Source organism: Emydura macquarii, unplaced genomic scaffold, assembly GCF_026122565.2.
Source record: "Emydura macquarii macquarii isolate MOO-44397 ecotype Brisbane River unplaced genomic scaffold, CSIRO-AGI_Emac_v2 contig_705, whole genome shotgun sequence".
NCBI lineage: Eukaryota > Metazoa > Chordata > Testudines > Chelidae > Emydura > Emydura macquarii.
This window is the reverse complement of record NW_027130842.1, coordinates 3,914,915-3,939,458: the sequence shown is the minus strand read 5'-3', so window position 1 is coordinate 3,939,458 and position 24,544 is coordinate 3,914,915. Positions and strand designations below refer to the sequence as shown.

The window sequence follows — 24,544 nt, the reverse complement described above, 5'->3', positions numbered from 1 at the left end:
AAATTTATGAGACTAACCTTTCATTTTAAGGGCATCATAGGGACATTTTAATGAAAAGGAACTGAACCACACAATGGTCTAGTCTAAATTGTTTTCCAATTTTATTTGGTGTTTGGTCATGTGATCAATACGTACCTTGACCAACGAAAGACATCTTCTGGAGACACTTTAGAATGGATGTTGGCTCAGATTGTAGTGGCATCCTAAGTAAATTATGATTCCTCCTTGCACCTTCTCACAGCACAAGGTCAGGTGGTGTTATATGAAATCAGTACATTACTGTAGCTGAATGATTTTGTTTTTTGGAGGGAGACTGTTTTGGGATAGATGGGTGGGTTATGGAATAGACATGAGCAACACATATTGAAGAACAGTTATGGAAGGTTAGTAACAATTTTTTCTTCTTTGAGTGCTTGCTCATGTCCATTCCATGAATGAGGGGACACTTTGGGACAAAAGTTCAGAAACAAAGTTTTTGTGATTGATTTTTGTTGATCTCTCATTTTTCTGAAAAATTTTCTATAATAGAAAAAACAAAATGACAAGACGAATCCAAGTTTTCTATCTGTTTATTTTCACTAGCATTGATTCAGAAAAATCAATAAACTTGAATTTATCTTGCAAATCTGAAGATCTAGATTTTGGAAAGACTTGTTTTTCTTCAACTGCCACCCTAGTTTCTGATCAATTCTTCAGTATAAGTGAAATCTCAGGATCACAAACGCAGCACAGGGAATATTTGCAATTTACAATAAAGAATATTTTCTGATGTAATCTAAAAAGACATTTCTCGGGCGGGAACAAATTTCTTTAAGCTAATGTTCCCTTAACTAAGTGCAGGAATTGGCAGAGAAAAATGGTTGCAGTTGCACCCCTTCATTTAAAACAAAACACTAAAAAGTTGCACATTAGCTAAATGTTCTCTGTTCTCCTTCACATTCTTGCAGTATTTGACTGGAGATGTCCCCACCTGAAGAAACTGCTATTTTTCCTCTGTGTAGCTCTGCCTAAAAGACAGCTGTCTCTCTCTTTTTGGTGACTTGCTTATATGCTAGAGCTAGAGAATGTGAGGGAAGATTTTTGAACTGTTGAAGGAATGAATGAATTAGCTTTTCTTGTGTTGTGGCCTAAATAGGATCATCAGATCAATCAAAGTCTGTTTCTTTTCCACCCTTTCTTGCTTAGGTTGCTTCTCCTTCTCCTCTTCCTCATTTTTCACCTCCTCTAACCTCCTCAGAGTCTGCAGCCCCTAATCTCCTATGAGCATGAATTAATGAGGGAGCTGTTGTGATATCTTTAAATCAATACCTGCTTGATAATCACGTATGCGGAGAGAGACTGTGGGCATACTCCCCTGTGGATTCCGTAGGCCATGGAGCGCTCTCTCTCTCTCTCTCTCTTTTACAGCTGCTTTTGAATAAAATACTTTCCTCTGCCCCCCACCCTGTTTTCTACTCTTCCTGATTCTAGGTTTAATGAATTATAATTTGTTAGTAGCTGGGGAAGTATCATGCTTCATGAAGAGCGAGATTGCCTTGAAAGAAGCCATTGTGAGCGACTTGAGTTCAAGATAGGAGGGCAGCTGAATGTATTGCCACTTGGGAGCGCCTTTGTGGTGGGAATGAACTTTTGTTCTCAGGAAAAATACCCTGAGTTGGCCAGACATGACTGGCTCTAAGGGGGAAAGAACCCTGTATAAGTTATAAGTTATTTATCCCTAAAGGAAAACATCCTGCTGGATCCACCTCAAGGGTACCAAATAGTTGATGGCATGAGGGAAGGTGACTGGAACTGGAATAAACTTGGACACAGTTAGACATTTTTCCATACCTGAGCTGCTTTGTATTCCTTACCCTCTTACAAGAGGCTTTTTTAATTGAAGGAAAGAAGTATACTGTCTAAGAGCCCAATGCTGTGAAGTACTGAGCACCCTCAACACCCTTTGAAATCAATGGAAGTGGAAGACACTCTGCTCAGCCCCTTGCAGGATTGGGCCTACTTTCCAATTTCTTTCACTGGCGATACAGGGAACATGTGCTCAGACTGTGTAAGGTAGCTGACATTCTGATTTAGCCTGGTGGTTGTTTTCTTGTGTCAGCAACAGCTGCTTGGAGGGATTTATGGAGAGATGACTTAGAGAGCAGTTTTAAGTTGTATACTTCCCTGCGCCTATGGTCATACTGTATATACCTTCCTTCTCACGTGTGTGGAAACCGCTTCATATTGCATGGACATATGAGTTGCCGAAGAGTAGTGCTGATATATTTTATTTTTCGGTGACTGGTATGTCTCTTGAGCGAAAACATTTAATTTGATATTGGAAATACACATCTCTCCTATGTTATTTCACTTATTAAATGGAGACACAGTGAAGTAGTTCCCAGTTTAGCTATCCATTTGTATCTTTTTTGTAACTCTCCTTTTAAAAGGTTTCCAGAGCATCAGTGACTTTCATTTCTTTTGGCTAAACAATGTTGTGGCTAAATCGTACAATTTTAACATTTACATTTTGAGCCTGTGGTAGGTACATCTGATAGTAACTTGGCACATCACTCATTGCATGAACTTCATGGTGTTTGTCGTTTGCGCTCAGCGTTACCTACATGGAAACAAATGGTGAAACCCTATTAACTTGAGTGGGAGCAGGACTAGATTCTTTATTTGCTGAGTATTTGCTGAGTTTTGCCTAACACAGTCATGTGTAGTATGATAAACAGAAATAGTAGAGGATACAATACATTTAACACTTCTTGGAAATGTTCTCATCATGCAAAATTGCTGTAGTGCCTTTGACAGATATGTTGTAAATCTGTTTATAAACATCCTAGTTTTGTCTAGTTTTGACGCTTGGTTCTTAAAGCCTCAGATTTTCACAAGATTGGTAGTGGGGTAGAGTTCCGTGTATTAAGTGAATTAAGGTTAGATAATAAAGGAATGCTATCTCAGTGGCCTGCCTTAAATGTCTGAGGAAACAAAATATTTCCAGATAGGTTCACAGGAGCCAGACCTCTTCTATGGCTGTGATTGTCAGGGGGTGTGACTGTCCCAGATGGTTGTCATGGAACAGGTCAGCTGGAAACCTAATCTAAAGAGGGAGGAAAGAGGGGAATGGGTGTAGCGTTTCATGCACTCCATATACAACGGATCGCTCATTTGTAACCCTTCTGTATTTCAAAGATTTAAAACATGTGCATGTCCTTTATCATAATCTACAGTGCCACTGTTATTGGCAAACTTTAAAACAAAACAAAATAAACTATGCTGACAATAGCCAAAAAAGAGCACTCTTCAATTTACCTGAAATTGAATATGCAGAAAGACTTCTATATGGTGAGAAAGCAGAAAAGCACAAGTTTGCCAGTAATTCTATCCGCTACTCCAAAGGTTTTGAATAGGCATTTGTGATACTAGATGATGTGCCTGTTTTAATTACTTGTCTTTTACTTGGTGCTCTAAACCTTTTTTTCTCTCCAGTAAATAACCTGTAGTGTTTCATTCTGTAGTAACAGCTTGGATTAATGATCTCATCAAATACAATATCCCTTACCATTTAATCCTATTACTTTCTGATAACCAAAACCAAAAGGGAAGTAATGTTTTCATTTTATCAAACATTTTTGAATTTGCCAAACACCTGCTTATCTAGCGTAGCTGCTTATCTGGCCTACGTTATCCTAGCATCTGAGCACCTGATAACCTTTAAGGAGGAAATGCAGTTATTGCTTTTCTTTTCATTTACTATTAATGAAATGTGCTGGATTTACAATCTTGGAAATAGAAATTCTCTTCTGGACAGAAACAGCATAGGCAATGACCGTGTAAGCTTCATGACATTGCCCCACTGCTGATGTGCTTTTGGAGAGGCTGGGATGGTGATAAGGTGTTGATTCTCCATACTTATTCGGTCCTTAACTTCTCTGCAGAGCGTGCCAACAGGAGTGCCACTGAAAATGGTGGCTGTTTCCAGGGATGTGGACACCTGTTCTTTAGGAATTGGACTGAGACCATGGACTCATTTCCTTCAGCCATCGGATGATAAATAACATAATTCAGATGTGATGTAGTTAGTCTAGATTTGGGTCAGCACCTAGGCCAGGTCTGCACGTCAGAATTCTGACGGCACAACTGTGTTGGTCAGGGGTGTAGAAAGGTAGGACGCCTGACCAATACAGCTGTGCTAGCAGAAGTCACTCGCGTAGGTGCAGCTATACAGGCAAAGCCAAGCTTTTACTGGTATAATTTGTTTCTGTCATGGGGGATGGGTTTTCTAAAGAGCTACTGTGGTGCTCTGGGGTTCAACCCAGACCAGTAAGGGTTTGGGTCACCACTTGCCCATTAACCCTGGATGCCTCTGTGCTATGCAGTGTGCTCACAGCGCAATAGCCACAGCCTGGCTTCCACCAGCCTGGTTACGCCTTGCAGGGTGACACCAACAGCTCTTCCAGTCCCTAGCTCTCCACAAAAACATCTCACTCCGCAGTTATCAGTCCGTCATCGACTGTAAGGCCAGAAGGGGACCATCATGATCTTCTCATCTGACCTCCTGTACATTGCAAGGTACGGAACATTGCCCAGTCACTCCTGTAATAGACCCTTAAGCTCTGACTGAGTTACTGAAGTCCTCAAATCTTGATTTAAAGACTTCAAGTTACAAAGAATCCACCACTTACACTAGTTTAAAACTGCAAGTGACCCGTGTGCCATGCTGCAGCGGAAGGCAAAAAAAACCCCTCCAGGGTCTCTGCCAATCTGACCTGGGGAAAATTCCTTTCAGACTCCAAATAAAGTGGTCAGTTAGACCCTTACAATTTCGGCAAGACCCACCAGCCAGACACTTAGGAAAGAATTCTCTATAGTAACTCAGAGCCATCTAGAGCCTCATCACTGGCTATTGGGGATGTTTGCTACTAGCAGTTGCAGGTCAGCTATTTGTCATATTAGGCAGTCGTATCAGACCATCCTCTCCATAAACTTATCAAGCTGTCTTGAAGCCAGTTAGGTTTTTTTGCTCTCCTTGGAAGGCTGTCTCAAAACTTCACTCCTCTGATGGTTAGAGACCGTCATCTAATTTCAAGCCTAAACTGGTTGATGGCCAGTTTATATCCATTGTTCTTGTACCAATACTGGCGCTTAAATTAAATAACTCCTCTCTCTCCCTAGTATTTATCCCTCTGATGTATTTGTAGAGAGCAATCATATCTCCCCTCAGCCTTTGTTTGGTTAGGCTAAACAAGCCAAGCTCTTTGAGTCTCCGCTCAGAAGGCAGGTTTTCCATTCCTTGGATCATCCTAGCAGCCCGTCTCTGCACCTGTTCCTATCTGAATTCATCTTTCTTAAACGTGGGAGACTAGAATTGCACAGAGTGTTCCAGATGAAGTCTCACCAATGCCTTGTATAATGGTATTAACACTGCCCTGTCTCTACTGGAAATACCTCACCTGATGCATCCTAGGATCGCATTAGCCTTTTTTCAAAGCATTTTCACATTGGTGGTGAGCAATAGACCCAGATCTTTCTCCTCCTTTGTCATTTCCAACAGATAAGTTTCCATTTTATAGCAAAAATTCTTGTTGTTAGTCTCTAAGTACTTGATCTTGCACTTTCCACTATTAATTTTCACCCCATTTTTGTAACTCCAGTTTCCAAGGTCATCCAGAACTTACTCTGACTGTAACATGCACAGAACCCCAGTATCAAATTAATTGCTCGTTTAAAGAGACAGTACACAGTGACCCGTTAACTGGGGATACAAAGCACAGCTTTATGGTACAGCTGTGTGCACACAAGGAGCGCTTTGCCAGTATTGCATACCAATACATTGCTCTTAGTGTAGAGATGGCCTTAGAGGTGAAATATCTCAATACTTACCCCTGAGCTAACCAGTCCTCTAACAATGGATTCTAAACAAATTCTTCGGCAAACATGAATACTGGCATAATTTCAAGGAGGATTTTTTTGTATATGTGACCTTTTTTTTAAAATTATTTTTAACCTGCTGACTTTCTGATGGTGAGTAACACTGACATGAAATGTGCAGTGTTAAACACCCTAAGTAGACCATTAGAGGAACCACTTACAAATTCCACTACCACTAAAATGATCAGCAAAATCCATCCATACACAAGGGGAAATCTTACTTCGAGTCTTTGCACATCTGGGATGCAAGAAGTGAGGTTGAAAAAGCTCAAGGCCTCATCCCTGTCCCTCTTTTGCATCAGCTGTGGGATGGAAGCCAGCCTGGGGGAAAAGCATGCTGCACCCTTTCAAGCAGTGTAGTGCTTGCCACTCTGGTGTGTGCTTATTCCAGGATGTCCAGATTGTCTCAGTGATGAGCCAGACAGAGTACCTCTGGGATTTGCTGCTATGGAGACCTGCCTCCAATTGTGGCTGTGTTATGAAACACACTTGTGGTTTATAAAGCACTTTGGGGCTCTTTAGTTGAGAGACAATATATGAATGTAAAATATTATAGCTTCCATTCTGCACAGTAGTGATTCTGAGACAAACCAGCAGGGCTGGGAGTTGGATGCTTCTCAAAAGCACCTGCTTCTTCATGTTGCACTGCGAAGGCTAGAACTTGTCAGCTTTTGGGGCAGACTAGGACCCCTGCTGCTGGTATTACTTTCTCCAAAGAAAAATCCTTTCATTGTTAACCCAAGGCAGTTGCGGAACCTTGCTTTGTAAAGGAGGACTTGCTTCTTGAATCCTAGCATTGTGTGACGGGCATGCCCTGCAGAGCAGATTGATGGGGGTACTTAGCATTTTCTCTTTAATGTCAGTAAAACAGTAATTCACTTCTAAATAAGTATATATACTTATGTACAGAAATCTTTAAAGGCATGAGATTAAAGGGTATTTCAAAAAGCCTGTCCATGTCAGCTCTTGCACAAGTGTCATTTGTTGAATTATAGTTTCGTCATTGGACAGAAATGGTTTGATTAGCTTATTACTAATTTTGTTAATGGAGTTTTCCAAGTTGATCCTAATTAGGATAGCTCAGCATGTGACCGAATGAAATTCAACTTGTAAGATTATTGGGTCGTTTCCATCATTGTAATTGTCTATAAGGGGGGAAAAAGTATTTTGAGAACAAGGAAATGCAAGGAACAAACTCCATGTTGGAGACCATTAAAATGCAGGTCTTGGGACATTAAGAAAGTGGGGGAGGGGGAAAAAGGGGGGGGGAGGGAAGAAGGGCATCCTGATTTGCATGAGAATGCAACCTTCATTTACAACTCCATAGAGATTCAATTGTAGAGCCTTGCTGCTCATAAATGTTGCCTATGGAATGGGAGGGAGGGATTGAGGGCGTGTTTGGGAAACAATAATTGAAAGCCTCACTGTCCCAGCCAGTTCAAATTCCAAACACTCACAATTAGCCTGGGCGATACAAAGGATGGATATTAAAGTAACCACATCTCTCTCTGCTACACTGTAAAGACTTTTGGAACATCCTGACAGAGCGGTGAAAACAGAAATTACCTACAACTGTCACTGTTCTGTGGTGAAGTGAAACCCGGGAGAAGAGAGGAAAAACTGTTGATTTGCTGGAGAATGAACTGGACGAACCAGCATTGAGGCAAAAAGCCTGATCTTGGTTCTATGCAAATATGAATGATTGGCTTTCTTTTTTTCTTCCTTCATAAATTGTAACTAGCTGCTCCCGGCCCCCAGGATTATGTTTCAGAAGGAGGCGTTCAGGTTCAAGGATTGTTAATGGTTTCTAACTGCCAGGACAATAAGAGCAACCTCTCAGTTGTGCAAAAGGGAGGGGTGGGGGTGGGGGGGGAAGAAGGGTGTGGGAAGAGACAAAGTTAGTAGGGTTTGCAGAGCTTTGGCAAGTAAAAATCGAAAATCAGCCCCTGCTTGTTACTACTGCTTTCTATGGGATCTAAACTCCAAGATCACAGATAGGCACCTCGGAAATGGTGGTGTTCATCAACACAAAGCTGAAATCTTTAATTAAACTTTTCAAGAAGAAGAGTAAGTAGTTGTGTGCATGCAAGTTTTCTTTCTGGAAAGTTGTAATTTTTGGTAGGAAAAGCTCAATATGTATTTCATACTTCCTAGAAACTCTTATAGGAAAATCTGTATGTTTCTCTTTCACTGCACCTTTCATAATGTGCAGGGGCAGTGTTATTGAAGGAAATGTTCCTGAGCATCTGCTTCTTTGTAAGAGTGAGTGAGTGAGTGTCAACTTACTTTGATTTCCTTTGTCCCTCTGAATGGCTTTGAAGAAGCAATACTTTTTCATTTAATGTAAACTGTTTGATTATGAGATTTGAAAACCTTGGTGTACATATCATCATTGTATGCACAGGTGTTACTCTTCTAACATCTTGTAGCCCCAGCTGTACAGCTGCTGAACATGTGCAGAATTTTGTGGTGCTGTTTCATTGTGTAATGTCATTGTAGTCATAAACTTTTTAAAAAATCATTGAGATTCTTGATTTACTTCCATATTTAGCTGGTGCGATTTAATCCATTGAGACAGGCTAGTTGAGTATGATATGGCAGTCTGAGTGCGTGTAGCACATCTTGGTCGTTTTAATTATGCTCTAGATAAGTGGTGATAGACGTCTCTTAACATGGCACTGAATAGAGCTGGGCAATATGGCTGGTGTCTGTCTGACTTTTTCTTTTCTTATTTCGTAAGGTGAATGCAAGGGGTTCTTTCCTGGCAAGTCAGTGACAGTTAATGTACCTTTTGTTTCCTGTAATGCTAGGATGAATGATATTGTGAACAGGCAGTGAATGACTTGTCTTGTCTGTTTGTTATCATTTGGATTTGACCTGTGATGAGCAAGGACAGAGAATGCAGCCATACACCATGTCAGCATTGTCTGCCTTGCTGCATGAGGTGTTTTCTATCACATCCAATACAATGAAACTATATACAAGAGGGGAGGGGCCAGGCCACGTGGCCAAGCAAACTTATGGGCAAATGAACAGTCCAACAAAAATATTATGAAAACGTTTATTAAAGGATCTGCCAGAAAACCACAGTAACAAGGAAATTCAGTTAAGTCTCAAAAAATGAGTCATCTTTTACCTCATTTCTTGTAGTATCCTGTTGTATTGAGATTCTGAAGTCAATTTGTCAGTTCCTTTATTTTGTTTAACTAGCCAATACATGACTTTACGGTTGAAAATATTCTTCTTGGCAGTGTGCTGTCACTGATGAAATTGGTCGCTTTTCAGATATAATGAAGCTTTCACCTTCACTCTGTGCCTCACAGCCTGTACAGATCCTCTGCCACTATGCAAGGCATTACGTTTCTAATGCTTAAGGATATAACGCTGTCCCACTGTGTTATATACTGTAGTGGGAGCTGCATGATTTAAATGCTGTCCCAACTGCAACAAATGAGAGGCAATGAAAACTCAGAAACAGGGGCAAGAGGTGGAGAACAGTTAGGTGACCAACACAATTTGGTTGAGCCAACAAAACAGATGCTTGGGAGGCAGGCTCAGCTGCAGTTTTTTGCTTTGGAGAGCTGGATGCACAGCATGTGCTCTGAAGGGCAACTGCTGCTCTAGAGGGATCGTAAAATGAGACGCGCACACGTGCACAAACACACACACACACACCCTTTTCCTGTCCCTACAGAGTGAAGGGTAAGACTGTTCAACCATAAAAGTTTATATTGGTAGCAAACTTTCGACGACAAGTAATGTCTCCTTCTCACAGAAAATAAATTATAAGTAAATCCTGTGGTGATGTACTTGGGTTAATTTAGTAGTTGATTTATTACTAGATGATGCTTGTAAAGACTGTTGAACTTGAGAAGCGCTAAGTGTTTTATTTTAATATATTTTTATGCAAATGTATTGGCAAGTTAGGCGTGGTCATTGGGATCATGCCAAGTTGCCATTGTGACCTGGCCAATTTGTTGTCAATATGTGCTGCTGTGATGTGTAAAGACTGTGCGCTTGATTCTGCTCTCACTCGTAATGGTGTAAAGCCAGTGTATCTCATTATCATCAGTGGAGTTACTTCTGATGTATACCAGTGTGAGATCTGAAGAGGCCCAGTCTGTTTCTATATTAGTATCCTCAGTCCCCACCCCTTCTAACCATTTATTCATGGTCCTCATTCAGCTGCATTTAATTTTTGCATTACATTCTCTCTCTCTCTTTGCAGCTGTCTCCAACCTAGATGAAGAAAGTAGGTGGACAGTCCATTATACCGCTCCCTGGCATCAGCAGGAAAATGTATTCCTGCCTTCCACAAGGCCACCTTGTGTGGAGGATCTGCATCGCCAAGCCAAGCTGAACCTCAAGTCGGTACTAAGAGGTAAGATGCCACCAATAAGGCTGTTGCTCCAAAAGAAACAGCCTGTTCTGCTGTCTTAAACAGATGTCAGGTATATTGGATGACATTTGCCAGTGGAGGAGGGGAAGTAATTCTTTTTGCCATAAGAGATGAGTAAATCCCCAGCTTTGCTGGACTGTGCTCTCATATGGAGGGCAGAAAAACCACCTTAGATGACTTGGTGCCTTTATAAATTCACATCTGCCTTCAAATCCTTCTTTTAAAAATATCTATATTTTAAAGTTCTGAATCAGCCCATTTATTGCCTTAAGAAATAGCCAGACAGAATTGGTATCTTTTTCAGGCATTTTATTGATAGTGGTATGGTAGCACATTTGTGGGAGGGTAGCTGCTTTTGAGGTAGCAAAATCAGCTTCCAAGGACCCTGTCCATAGCGTAGCTCCTTGTTCACAAAAATTTGCATTAAACTTTTCAGGACTAAATTCTGCCCTCACATACACATGCACTGCTCTCAGTGAAAGGCAATGGGTGTGCTATTTGCACACTATGGCTCTAAGGTTTTAGGTAAGAATGAGAAACCATGCTGGAGTTTGAATGAATTTCTGTGTTAGAAAGAAACCTTTTTAAAAGTTACTTTTATAAACAATTTAAAAGAAAAAATGTGTAAGTCTATAGAGATGACTTCTTGCTAGCCTGTCCATGTGTCTATGACCAGGGCCATCATTGCATTGTCTTTGGTGTAAGTGACACTATGTTCTGTTGGTGCAGCCATTTGAACAATGGCAGTCAATGGAGAAAAGTTTGTGGGTGGAAGCAGAGTTTTGAGACAGTCTCGGTGCATAGAAATTTTTAAAAAAAATATTTACCCTCAGATAGATTATTCAATAAAGAGGGTATCCCTGCACCAACATGCCATACCTGCAAAGTGCCAAATCCTTCAAGACCCATTGATTTCAGTTTGTGATTTGGTTTGCAGAAAATATTTGTCTGCAGTTGTTGCTTGTCTTTTAAATGCATAGAAATGTTCTTTTAATGGATATGAATGGAGAAACATTTTGTTGCCATATTTTTGTTTGTTTTTGGTGTTTTGTCTGCTTTGTTTCAATTCTCTTACCTCTTCAGTTAATTGGGTTTCACCATTTCTTGTTTATGTGCCTTTGGCTGTAATTTAATAGGGTACTCTTGACAACCAGCATTATTGGATCACACGGGGATCCACAGATAGCCTGCATGCTCTTCTATTTATTACGGGTTAATATATTTGTTCAGTACTTTAGCCTTGAACTATCTCTTGTAGTGGTAGACTTACTGTGCATATGCAGACATGCCTGTCAGTAATTTACAATAAAAAGGCATTTGCCCACTGTAGCTTAAAGAAAATGCTGTTGGTACTTAAAATTTTCAATGTCAAGTCTTAACTACTTGTTCTTCCATTTTCTACCTATCGTGTATCCTGGAAACTTAATCAAAGAAAAATATATGGGCCGAATTTGTCCCTACTGTGGCTTCCTTTACTTTTAGTATTTATATTAGGAATGAATTTCCTCTTCTATCTGTAACAGATTTATATATATATATATATAAACCATATTATAGTGTGCAGTAGGTGCTTTTATGCTCCACTGGCCAATATATAAGCTTCAGAATATCAAAGTAAGTGGCAACACTGCTGCTAGCTTTCCCTGGAACTTTTTTTCTTTAAAATAAATCCTTCAATGCTAGCTGCTAATTACTTATCATAAGCAACTCTTCAAAAATAAATCCATGTATGTACACATCTGAGGAAACTTTGATTAGGAAGCAGGTTTTGGTTTCATGTTTCCAAGGGCTGGTAATGAACATCAGAAGAAAAAAATTACTTCAGATTTACAAACAAACAAAGGTTCTTCAACGCTGTTTTTTAAATTATCTCATAAATGAGATTTCTGGTCCAAAAAGATGATGATACAGTGTTTAAAGCAGATATTTGAATAGTCTGATTTGCATGGTTGAAAGTTAGGGTTCTCATAGCAATATTAAAACTGTCTCATCATGTGTGGGCAATGTTATGAGAGTTGCACCATATCTCTGCAATAACACAAAACGGAACATATGTCCCAGGCTTAAAAAATGCATGTCACCCCTACTAGCTAGAGGCTAATACAAAAGAGATGGGGCTGGGCAATGTTAAGAGGTCCATGGGTGATGCCCTAGGGAGCTCCTCCCACCCTCTCCCCCTTTTCAGTGCAATAAAGGCAAAGAACTCTGGAATTCATACTCTGGTGCTGGTCCCTGTCCCTGCCTGGAGCCTTAAACTGTAATATCAGACCTTCAAAGGCTGATAAATTTGTCTCAACTTCCCCTTCTTCCTGGCATCTGGCAAGGAGAAGGAGCTTCTTTTCTTCTCTGTTCCAAAGACTTGAGGTAGTTTGCCACTCCTCCCTCAGGCTAGGAGGAGAGAGTGATCTCTGCAACTCTGCCTCTCCCCAGAGAGGGGCACACAAGCTCTTGTTAGTATTCTGCCATCAAACTGAAGGAGGTATTGGGTTGTTTATCTTGGCTTACATCATCTCTAGATACTGTTAACATATCCATGCCAGATATGGCTTTAAAAGACACCAAACTGAAGAGCACCACGTCAGATATTTTCACAGACTTCAGTCAGGAAGATATTCCAGGATCATGCTAAAAGGTTTTTCATGAAGTGCCTTTCATGTCCCCATTTAAAGCAAAACTAAAAATTACATTTCATGTTGCAGATGTTGAATACTCTGTTATAGTGGCACCTCCATACATATTTCAGAATCAAAGTGCAAACATTTCCAATGTACTAAATGTAAGTTCTCTCTTCGAGTGATTGCTCATATGCATTCCAATATAGGTGAGTGCGCGCCCCGTGCACGAGCCTCCGGAAGCTTTTCTGCCCCTAGCAACCCCCTGCGGGTCGGCTCCTGCGCCCCCTGGAGTGCCGCGCTCATGTCGCGGTATATAGGGACCCTGCCGACCCCGTGGCCCCCAGTTCCTTCTTTCCGCCCGTGACGGTCTTTTGGAACGCTGCCCCTTGCTTTACCGCAAGTAGCAATCTCCTTTAACCGGTTCTAATCGTATAGTTAGTTGTTAGTTAGTTAGTTTGTTGTTTAACGTTAATAGTTTAAAAAAAAAAAAATTGTTGTAGTTTAACGTAGTTAGTTAGCCCTTACGGGCTCCCGGCGCCATGCCGGGCACTTCGGGATCCAAAGCCTGCGCGGAGTGCTCTAAGGCTTTCCCGATCAGCGACCCGCACGATCGCTGCCTTCGCTTCCTGGGCGAGCTTCATAGGAAGGACAAATGCCGTATCTGCAAGTCCTTCAAGCCCAGGACTCAGAAGGAGCGCGATGCCCGCCTCAGGACGATCTTAATGGAGTCGGCGCTTCGCCCAGCCTCCGAGCCCTCGGGGTCTCCATCGGCACCGAGCATCTCATCGGCGCACAGCGCGCCCCCAGCACCGGCAGCGGCACCGGCGCACAAGGTGCCGAAGAAAAAGAAGCGGCTGGAGGCTGTGTCTATGGACTCCCCCCCCTGCGACTGGTACAGCAGGGGGTACAGCAAGAGCCGACACAGGCGTCTCCACGCAGGGAGCCTCCCCCGACCCCGGGGGGTGGGGGACCTCTCCTGCAAGGGCCGTCGACGCCGGAGGCATTTGTAGCGGCACGGGCTCTCATGGCCATGCCCACGCCTCCATCCCCCCCTCGGCCGAGGGAGTCAGGGTTGGCGTCTCTGGGTAGATCCGTGCTGGGTTACCCCGGTGGGCAGGGGAGACAGGAACCATCGTCTCCCCCCAGACGGTCGAGGACGGGGAAAGCGGGAACTCCCCCTCCTCGCTCCGACCTTAGGTCGTCGAGCACCTCGGTACCGCAGCAACGGGAGCGGTCTAGAGGTTCCGAGAGTAGCCGCTCTCCATCGGGCAACAGATCCTCGGTGTCCCGCCACCGTCCGGACAGCCAGCCGGCACCGAGGGAGGCTGACTATCCTCGCACTTCGGTGCGCAGCCCTCAGCACCGGTCTCCCGGAAAGGACTCTCGGCACCGACCTGGCTCGCCTGCGGAGCCGAGACGCTTGGAGCTTCCACGCGAATGCCGCTTTCGTTCCTCGGTGCGCAGCTCCCGGCACCGAACTCCGTCGCCTAGAGATGACCGGCACCGATCCCGTTCTCGGCACCGGTCGGACTCTCGGCGCCGACCTCTGCGGCGCCGATCAGGCTCTCGGCACTGATCGGACTCTCGGCACCGATCGGGCTCTCGGCACCGATCTAGATCCCCGGTCCGGGCCCGCGCGGATTCCCGGGACAGTCATCGTTCCCGATCCGCAGGTAGCCGTCGGGGTCCAGCTGATCCGGAGCCTTTTCATCACCGCTCACCGTCAGCGAGGGCCTCCAGACTCAGCCCGACGAGGTCCCCGGCACCGCATGCTTCGGTACGCAGGGATTCTCCAGGGCATCGGAGAAGACGTAGCCGCGGGAGAGACCGCTCCAGGTCGCCGACAGCTGACCGCCGCAGAGCCAGGAGGTCCCGGGGGAACTCGTCCAGCTCCAGCCGTTCCCCCCCCCCCCCCCCCCCCCGCCGTCATCGTAGGCACCGCCGCAGCCGCTCCCGCTCCTCCCGGAGCAGATCACTGCCACACCGTGGCAAGGACAAGGGGAAGCGCCCGAAATCGCGCAGCCCGGCACCTTGCGGGCCTGCAACGGCTGCGGCACCCGGACCGGTACGGACGTGGATGCAGGGGCCCTGGCAATGGCCCTACTGGGGGCCATGGCCTCAACAACCAACCCAGGGCACGGTGTCGGTTCCCTCAGTGGCCGTCCAACCCCCACCTCCTAGTCAGGACAGATCGGACTCCTCGGACGAGGGGTCTGACCCTCTGGAGGGTCCTTCTACGGGTCCCCTTCACCAGTCCTCCTCCTCCTCCCCTCCGGACATTACCTCTAGGGACCAGAGAACTCCCCTTCCTGATTTTAAAACCCATCAGGAACTGCTCAAAAGGTTAGCTGATAACCTACAGCTTGACCTGAAAGAGCTTTCGGAGGAGGAGGATCCTCTCTTCGGGGCCTCGGGCTCAGCAGGCCCCTCCTGGGTGGCGCTCCCCGTCCATGACAGGGTATTGAAGGTGGTCAAACCCCTGTGGGAGACTCCGGCATCAGTGTCGGCCACCTCTAAGACGGCGGAGCGCAAGTATTACGTTCCCTCCCAAGGGTTCGAATACCTATACAACCACCCCCCCCCCCGGGTCGTTGGTTGTAGATGCAGTCAATCAACGGGACAGACAAGGGCCCCAGTCGAGTACTCCCAAAAATAAGGAAAACAAAAAATTAGACTTATTTGGGAGGAAGATTTATTCGACGGCAGCATTACAACTACGCATCGCAAACCACCAAGCGCTCCTTGGCAGGTATAATTTGAACCTGTGGGCTTCCCTCCAGAGGTTCCTCCGCGCACTACCATCAGACATGGCGGAGGACTATAATACCATCTTACAGGAGGGAGCGACGGTCGCGGAAGCGGCACTCCAATCCGCGAGCGATGCCACCGACGCAGCAGGAAGGGCCATGGCATCGGGAATCGTGATGCGCCGGTCGGCGTGGTTGCAATCTTCTGGCCTGTCGTTGGAGGTGCAACAGGCCATCCAAGATCTGCCCTTTGATGGCGTAGGCCTGTTTTCGGACAGAACAGACAGTAAATTACACGCCCTCAAGGATTCTCGGGCCACCCTTAAATCATTAGGCCTCTACGTGCCACAGGCCACAAGGCGCCAGGGCAGACAGCGACCCCAACGGCAGCAGCAACAACAGCCTGCCTCTAGACTGCCTCCTCGACCCCCTCCACCTAGGCGTGGTCGAGACCGTTTTAGGCAGTCAAACCGCCGAGACCGCCAAGGCCCTGCAGGGGGCTCCCAGCAGGGCCAGCAAAAGAACAACAAGCGGTCCTTTTGACGGGACGCTCGAGGGCAGCTCCTTAACACTCTCCATCCCACTGGATTCCACTCTACCCTTTACGGACAGACTGCATCCCTTCCTCCGAGAGTGGCAGGGGATAAACTCGGACCGCTGGGTGCTCAGCGTAGTGAGACGAGGCTATGCTCTCCAACTCTCGGCATTCCCACCGGACTCTCCCCCTACCCCGTCCCTCTTCAGGGACCCATCTCACGAGCTACTCCTCGTCCAAGAGGTTCACTCTCTTCTCCGCCTCGGGGCGGTAGAGGAAGTTCCTCCCTCGGAGAGGGGCAGGGGGTTCTATTCCCGTTATTTCCTTATCCCCAAGGCAAAGGGAGGCCTCAGGCCTATTCTAGACCTTCGTCGTCTGAACAGATTTATCAGACGCCTCAAATTCCATATGCTCTCCCTAGCCTCCATCATTCCCGCTCTGGATCCAGGGGATTGGTATGCTGCCCTCGATTTAAAGGACGCCTACTTCCATATTTCCATCCTCCCTGGGCACAGACGTTTTCTTCGTTTTATGGTAGCGGGTGCCCACTACCAGTTTTCGGCCCTACCTTTTGGCCTCTCCTCAGCACCCAGGGTTTTCACAAAATGCATGGTGGTGGTAGCTGCCCACCTCCGGCGCAGAGGCGTCCAGATCTTCCCCTACCTCGACGATTGGTTAATACGGGGAAGATCCAGGCTTCACGTACAGAACAGTCTAGCCCTGACCTGCGCAACTTGCACCAGACTGGGCCTGCTCATCAACGAGCAGAAGTCCACACTCACCCCAGTGCAGCGGATAGACTTCATCGGGGCCACCCTAGATGCAGTCCAAGCCAGGGCTTTCCTTCCCCTGGCCCGATTCCAGACCATGACCGCCATCATTCAGGAGTTATTCAGATTTCCCACGACGACAGCCAGGCGCTGCCTTCAGCTGTTGGGACACATGGCGGCATGTACATATGTGGTGAGACTAGCTCGCCTCAAACTCAGGCCCCTCCAAGGTTGGCTGACTTCGGTGTACACCCCATCCAGACATTCACTCTCCAAGGTGGTCACCATCCCAGCCCAGGTCCTAACGTCCCTCAACTGGTGGACAGACCCGAGGGAGGTACTTCGGGGGGTTCCCTTTGCAGAATTAACCCCATCTGTGACGCTGATAACGGACGCTTCCGACGTGGGCTGGGGAGCCCACATGAGCCGCGATCTCAGCACGCAAGGTCTATGGTCGCCTCACGAGCTACACCTTCACATCAATGTCCGGGAGCTACGTGCAGTCCGTCTCGCCTGCAAGGTCTTCCTCAGGTTCCTAATGGGCAGAGTAGTGCATGTCCTCACGGACAATACAGCAGCCATGTTTTATATAAACAGGCAAGGGGGGCACGCTCCTCCACTCTATGCCAGGAAGCCATACAGCTATGGGACCTTGCGGTGAGGCACGACTTTCACCTCTCTGCCTCTCACCTCCCCGGGGTCAGGAGCGACGAGGTGGACCGCCTCAGCAGGTCATTCTTACCCCGCCACGACAGGTCGCTCCACAAGGAGGTGGTGTCTTTTCTCTTCCACAAGTGGGGCACTCCCCAACTGGACCTGTTCGCCTCTGCGTGGAACAAGAAGTGCCAGAGGTTCTGCTCACTCCGGGGATGCGAGCAGGGCTCCCTCTCGGACGCCTTTCTAATAGACTGGACGGGGCCCCTGATGTATGCGTTTCCCCCGTCCCATTACTCCCCAGAGTGCTCCTAAAAGTCAAGAGGGACAAAGCGAATGTTATTCTCATTGCACCAGCCTGGCCCCGGCAACACTGGTTCAGTATGCTACTGGACATGTCCATTGCCGAGCCAATACCGCTTCCGAGGCGTTACGACCTCCTCTCCCAGGATCGGGGCCGTCTTCTACACCCGTACCTGGACTCCCTCCACCTGACTGCATGGAGGCTATGTGGTTAACAGAGGGAGAGAGGGCCTGCTCAACACAAGTACAGCAGGTTCTCCTAGGGAGCAGGAAGCCTTCCACTCAGGTGCTGTATAAGGCTAAGTGGAAGCGCTTTACCTTTTGGGCGGAGTCCCGGGGGATCTTACCTAGCTCATCGCCCATACAGGCAATCCTAGAGTACCTCCTACACTTAAAGATGCAGGGCCTCGCACTAGCCTCCCTGAGGGTACACCTGGCGGCCATCTCGGCCTTCCACCGGCCGATGGAAGGGAGGTCTATCTTCTCTCATCCTATGTCCTGTAGGTTCCTGAAAGGGATAGAGAGATTATATCCGCAGGTTCGCGACCCGGTACCTCTCTGGGACCTGAACTTGGTTCTCTCCATGTTAACGGGACACCCATTTGAACCCATGGCTACATGCCCTTTGCTAGTCCTGTCCTGGAAGGTGGCCTTCCTAGTAGCCATTACTTCGGCCAGACGGGTCTCCGAGTTGAGAGCTTTGACCTCGGAGCCCCCTTATACTGTCTTCTATAAAGACAAAGTGAGGCTGAGACCCCACCCAGCATTCTTACCTAAGGTGGTGTCTCAGTTTCACTGTAACCGAGACATTTTCCTCCCCGTGTTCTTTCCCAAACCACACGGATTGGAGGCAGAGCAGAGATGGCACTCCCTAGACGTCAGGAGGGCCCTGGCCTTTTACATCGATCGTACAAGGCCATTCCGAAGGTCAACCCAACTGTTCGTCGCGGTTGCTGAGAGAATGAAAGGCTTACCTGTCTCTTCTCAACGCATCTCTGCATGGATTACCGCCTGTATACGTACCTGTTACGATCAGGCAAAGGTGCCGCTTCCCGGAACAGTGACGGCACACTCGACCAGAGCCCAGGCCTCGTCAGCAGCCTTCCTGGAGCGGGTGCCCCTGACGGACATTTGCAGGGCAGCAACCTGGTCATCTGTCCATACCTTCTCATCCCATTACGCCATCGTACAACAGGCAAGAGACGACGCGGTTGTAGGCAGAGCCGTCCTAAGAAGGGCTACTCGACAGTGACTCCTACCCGCCTCCATGGTATGGCTACGTAATCACCTATATTGGAATGCATATGAGCAATCACTCGAAGAGAGAAAACAAGGTTACTTACCAGTAACTGTTGTTCTTCGAGATGTGTTGCTCATATCCATTCCAAACCCACCCTCCGTCCCCGCTGTCGGAGTCGGCAGAAAGAAGGGACTGTGGGCCACGGGGTCGGCAGGGTCCCTATATACCGCGACATGAGCGCGGCACTCCAGGGGGCGCAGGAGCCGACCCGCAGGGGGTTGCTAGGGGCAGAAAAGCTTCCGGAGGCTCGTGCACGGGGCGCGCACTCACCTATATTGGAATGGATATGAGCAACACATCTCGTAGAACAACAGTTACTTGTAAGTAACCTTGTTTTTTTCCATGTAGTTTTGTCGCCCTCTTTAGTGATGATTTCCATAAAGCATTTAGGTTAGATGGAAAAATAAATGAATGTCAATTTCTTACCACTTTCTTCTGCTGAAGCCTGAACCCCTATTACACAGAATTTATCATAAGTTAAAGGAGAAAAATTTTATCAGATCCCCCTGGTAAAATATGGGCAGCACATCACTATTCCTCCACCAGTCTCTTGGTTGCCAACATGGAAAGAGCTCTCCACTACACCATCTTTTCCTCAGTCTATGATTTCAGTTTCTCTCTTCCTGAGAGTAATTCCAAAGCTTCCTTCTGCTGCTACTCATGGCTTACCCAAGTAGCAGCAGAGTGAAATTGACATGATTCTTGTCCGTTTCACCGATGACTTCAGGGGCCTGTACCAATGCACTGCAGATGCATTGGCCAAAGTCTTGTCAATGTTATTCTGCTGTGGCTTGGCAAAGCCTTGCAGAATAAGGAAGACACCTTTGCAATGGATCACATTTGGCAGTTTGTCTTCATAACCTAAAGTCTAGAGATGAGCTTTATCCAACTTAAATTCTGCTGAAATTTTTGGCATTGTTGGCTAGGGCTAGTTTTCTACTTACCATTTCTGAAAGGACAAGTGGATTTTTTAAAGCCTGCATATGTGCATCTATGGTTAGAGAATAAACTGCAATTCTTTGCATTATGTTATGTTGTATTACCTAGAACTCTGTGACTATGTAGTAAAAGGCCCTGATGAAATGCAGTTATATAAAAGCAGTGTTAGGTTGCTTTGGGAACCTGAATTCTGAATTTCTGTACTCTGTGATTAAACTTCACTTTAACGTTGTATTAATATTTAAAATGGTTAAATGTTACATGTTAAAATGAGGTCGGGGCAGTACGACAACTGCTGCCAAAGCTACAGAATGCGATATCATCGGAAAGCAACTAATTGCTGTAGTGTGGTGCGTTAAATTGTGCCTGTTCCAGGGAAGTCTCCTGTCCAAATAGTGTTTGGTCCCAGCTTTTCTTATCTTATGAGATCCGACAGTACCACTGCCTATAGATGCCAATCTGATTCCAGGCTAGTGATTTTTTTGGTTTTTTTTTTTCATTGAGGCCCCAATGAATCGGAAGTAACTATTCAACTCAGGTTACAAATAACAAAGCAGAAGCAGAGTGGTTGGCACTAAAGCCACCTGACAACATATCAAATGTTTGAAATTTTTCAAAACAATAAAAAACACACAAAAAGTTTATTGCTGTCAAGGTATTCTCTGGTGGTCACCCTTTCTAGGAATAAGCACGTCAAAACCTGCTTAGTTTTTAAAATTATATAAGGTCATACCAGTTCACACTGGTATAATTTTAAAAGTTCAGCAGGTTTTAGACGATATTGTTTTATGGGAGGAATGACTTTCAGTAGTTCTCTTTGCATATGTTTCTTGTGCATCTCTTCAGGAAACACATGCACATGTTTTTGTTTGTGTTTTTACTTGGTTTAATTTTATAAACTTAATAAAAATATATATTTTAGAAGGTTTCTGAAAGAGTTCGAAAACTTCTCCGTCTCACTACAATGTGTAAGAGAATCCATTTGAGAAACAACATACAATTTGTATATGCTGATGAATGTTGTATTTAAAATTCTTGCACCCATAAGGCACAGCTATGTCTTTCTGAAACTAAAGTGTGGGAGAAGACCCTGCTTTGCCTGCTTATAAAACTATTTTTAAATATTAATGTCTTGATCTGGCATCCAGATTTGTTCAAACAAGGTAAAGGTGCTAGTCCTCATTTCTGATTTCATGCAGTACGTAAGTACCATTTGAAGCTTTTAAAACCAAGATTATGAATGATCTGAAGTAAAAAACCAAAACATGTAAAATTGATGATGCACATTTTTCATTCTCAAAAAAATGCTGAATGGATTTTGATGTAGGTTTTTTTTTTGTTTTTTTTAAACTAAGAAGCCTTTTAGGCTGAAATCCATGCCTGAGAAATTTCAGCCCATTGTGTGTGTGTGTGGGGGGGGTGTACTTTTCAGAAAAATTATAAATGACCTAAAATGAGGTTCCGGAATAGAAGTGTGAGCTCAGTTGAATTGACTAATAATAATAATTAAAAAAAATCTCATTTCAGTTTATTGCTTAACTTTATTTAAAAAAAAAAACGTAGAGCATCATATTCTGATTACAGTAATTATGCCATTATTTTAGACAGTCTATTTCCACTGCCAAATAACCTGTCTCTTCTCTTTCTTGGATGTGATTGTTTGGTGCAACCAAGATCTTGGAATATCCAATAGAACGGATGGAGGGAGGCAGGGGGCAGCAAAGATTGAAGATCAAACATTGCCGTCCAAGATGCCTGTTTCACTGACCTTCATATCCAAGCTGGTCTTACTGTCCATTCCCAGAGCATTCATCTTAGCAAGCATCTCATTGACTTTCTCACAGGTTCACTATGTTCCCTGGCATAAAAAATGCAGATCGGAACAAAATTATGCCAAAATTCTGTGGGTCTTAGAGAGAACTCTGCAGTTCATCTGAATATTTCTTCTGTGGGACTAGTGGAGGTGAGTGGGCCAAGACAAGTAAAGGAGTGCAGAGACTGTGCAGGAAGTCAAGCTCCCAAATAGATGGTCACTATATATAATGATCAACTGCACTATAAACTCCATTTCAAGGCCAAATGGGTGCTTGGCATGTTTACTTCCATGTTACCATTGGCTTACTGGGTCATGTGCAGAGTTGTGTGGCTCCACCAAGGGGGAGTCACAGCGCATGGAGGATTAATGTTGCTGTGAGCAGCATTAACTAATTCTTTTTTGTTTTTTATGCGGATTTTAATCTGTTACAGAAGAAAAATGCTGCTTGCTGCTATAATTCCTAGAATACTCCCATCACCAGCCCCTTTGATCTTTGTGACCAAGAGGCTATGCAGAGTGGAGGGATTTGCACCTTACATGATCACTGTCCCTTTCCACATGTTGTCACAGTTTTCCCCCACAGTTTTGACTTTTTTCTGAGTAACATGGTAGTACCTAAAGGATCATGCAATGTGACCTTCAACCAGTACCAGGGATCCTGCAGCTGTAGCAGTAATAATTCTGTTAATAGTAATGGTAACACCAAGCAATTGTCTTGTATAAAAAGTAAATAGAAAATAATCCTCAACTAACCAGCTGAACAATAATTTAAAAAGTGACCGGCAGCAAGGACAACAGCAGGAAACACTTTAGGACACATGACCATGAGTACAGCTAATTGGACTATGATGGACTATTCAAGAGTGTAATTATAAATACACTTATCAAAGCTTTGAGCACATGTTTACAGTGTGAGTAACAAAATCACAACCACTGGTCCAGTGTCTAAAAAATAAACCTTCCAGAAATCCCCCGAAACTCACTTTCCCAACACCTTGACAAAATTGGACCAGGTGCAGGACTCTGCAGCTCTTCTCTCCCTCCCCCCTTCCAAACTCAGGTTCTTTTGCCACACCCTTTCAACCATCTCCATCCTCAGCAAAGCTGGGAGAACATATAAGCATTTCAACAATCTGAAGATCACCATATCAGGACTACGGTGGGGAACGTGCCTTCCAAAAATCAAGGATGTGTCACTCAGAACACCATACCACAAGCTTGGGTTTAAACCAGAGGGAGGGAAAGAAGAGAATTAGATGGAGTTGCTAAGGCCCTGTTTGCAATGAGAAGTTGTTTCTATCACAGCAATGAGTAGCTAACCACCAATGTAGTTGCACTGGTGGAAAAAAACAGGTTAGCTGTGCCGGTGCAAATCATGACTTTCCTTATCTACACATGGGGGTTGCTTGAGTGCAACTGCTTCAGTGGCTGGCTATTGATTTCTGGAGTCAAGGCAACTACTCAATGTAGACAAGGCTTTAGCTGGTCACAACTGCCCTGATATCACTCAGGGATAGAGGCATCCAGTCTTTGAGTTAGCCAGGGCTTGAATTATTTAGAGCTTTATTGGTGGTAACCAACATCTTAAACTTCACTCAGAAGTCAGCCTCATCCAGTGCAATTTCCAAATGGATTTAAGGTATAGGCCCTTGTAAAGGACTGTCCGGTAATCCCATATATAATAGAAATATAAAGGACAGGAGGTCCAGTAGATCAACTTCTATGTTATTTATAACATCTGCAGAGGCTTCCTGTACAAATTACTGAGTTGACATTGCAGTTGCATGGATTCAGGTAATTTACATATACTATAGGGATCAGTGCTCCAGGCACCAAGTGTCTATGATGATTCATTAGTTGTCTCATCTTGTGGGGAATGGGGTTTGCTGGCTGTGGCTTCTGTTTTGTGCTGTTAGCCAAGTACAAGAAATGTTTTTAGCAGCAGTGATTGAAATGTTTGATTTATATTCCAGAAGGCATCTGGTTAACATTATAAAATAAAACCAATTTTCCCAGAAAGCCTTTATTATCCCATCCTGAAAGAACCTCCTGACGGGTATGTGTTTACCCTTTGTTTTCTCCATGCCTCTGAGATGAGCAATATTGGGGTCAGCCCCACTCGTGGATAATCCTGTTGAGAAGATTATTGTTTTAACAGTAATCTTGTGTTTCATTAAAGAGCTGCAAAGTAAAGGGGAACCACTCAATATTAACAACAGGTCTAGGCCAGGTTCACAGAGATGTCAGGATGTAAGCTCCTACCAAAACCTTAGTGAAATAAAAGACCATTAAGGGCTAGGAATAAACCATATGTGCTAGCAAGGCCTTGTTCTTACAAAACTGGGAAATAAAAATCAACTTATTCCTCATTATTTTAATTTCAATAATCAAGTTAGTGCCGGTAGCTCTACCCATGTAGTCTATCCTTTTTACTCCTTTTGAATTAATTCACAGTACATCTGTTGTTGATTTTGGCAGAGTTCCATGTTCCAACTGGCCTTTCTCTAAGGAATTAAAAAAGGAAAAAAAGTTTTGAAAGAAAATTGGACA

The 24,544-nt window shown here is 45.0% G+C and overlaps 1 protein-coding gene across 6 annotated transcripts in view; it reads left to right on the top strand.

Annotated features, from left to right (window-relative positions):
- The window catches only part of NHSL1 (NHS like 1), a 152,102-nt gene that overhangs the window by 74,919 nt on the left and 52,639 nt on the right, over positions 1–24,544 (top strand). For 5 of the 6 annotated variants that reach the window (XM_067542309.1, XM_067542308.1, XM_067542311.1 and 2 more), the window contains exon 2: positions 10,145–10,297. In XM_067542309.1, the coding sequence (XP_067398410.1) occupies positions 10,145–10,297 (153 nt within the window). Of the gene's footprint in view, positions 1–7,925; positions 7,984–10,144; positions 10,298–24,544 lie in introns of those variants that run through there. The other variant, XM_067542310.1, reaches the window with a different exon arrangement.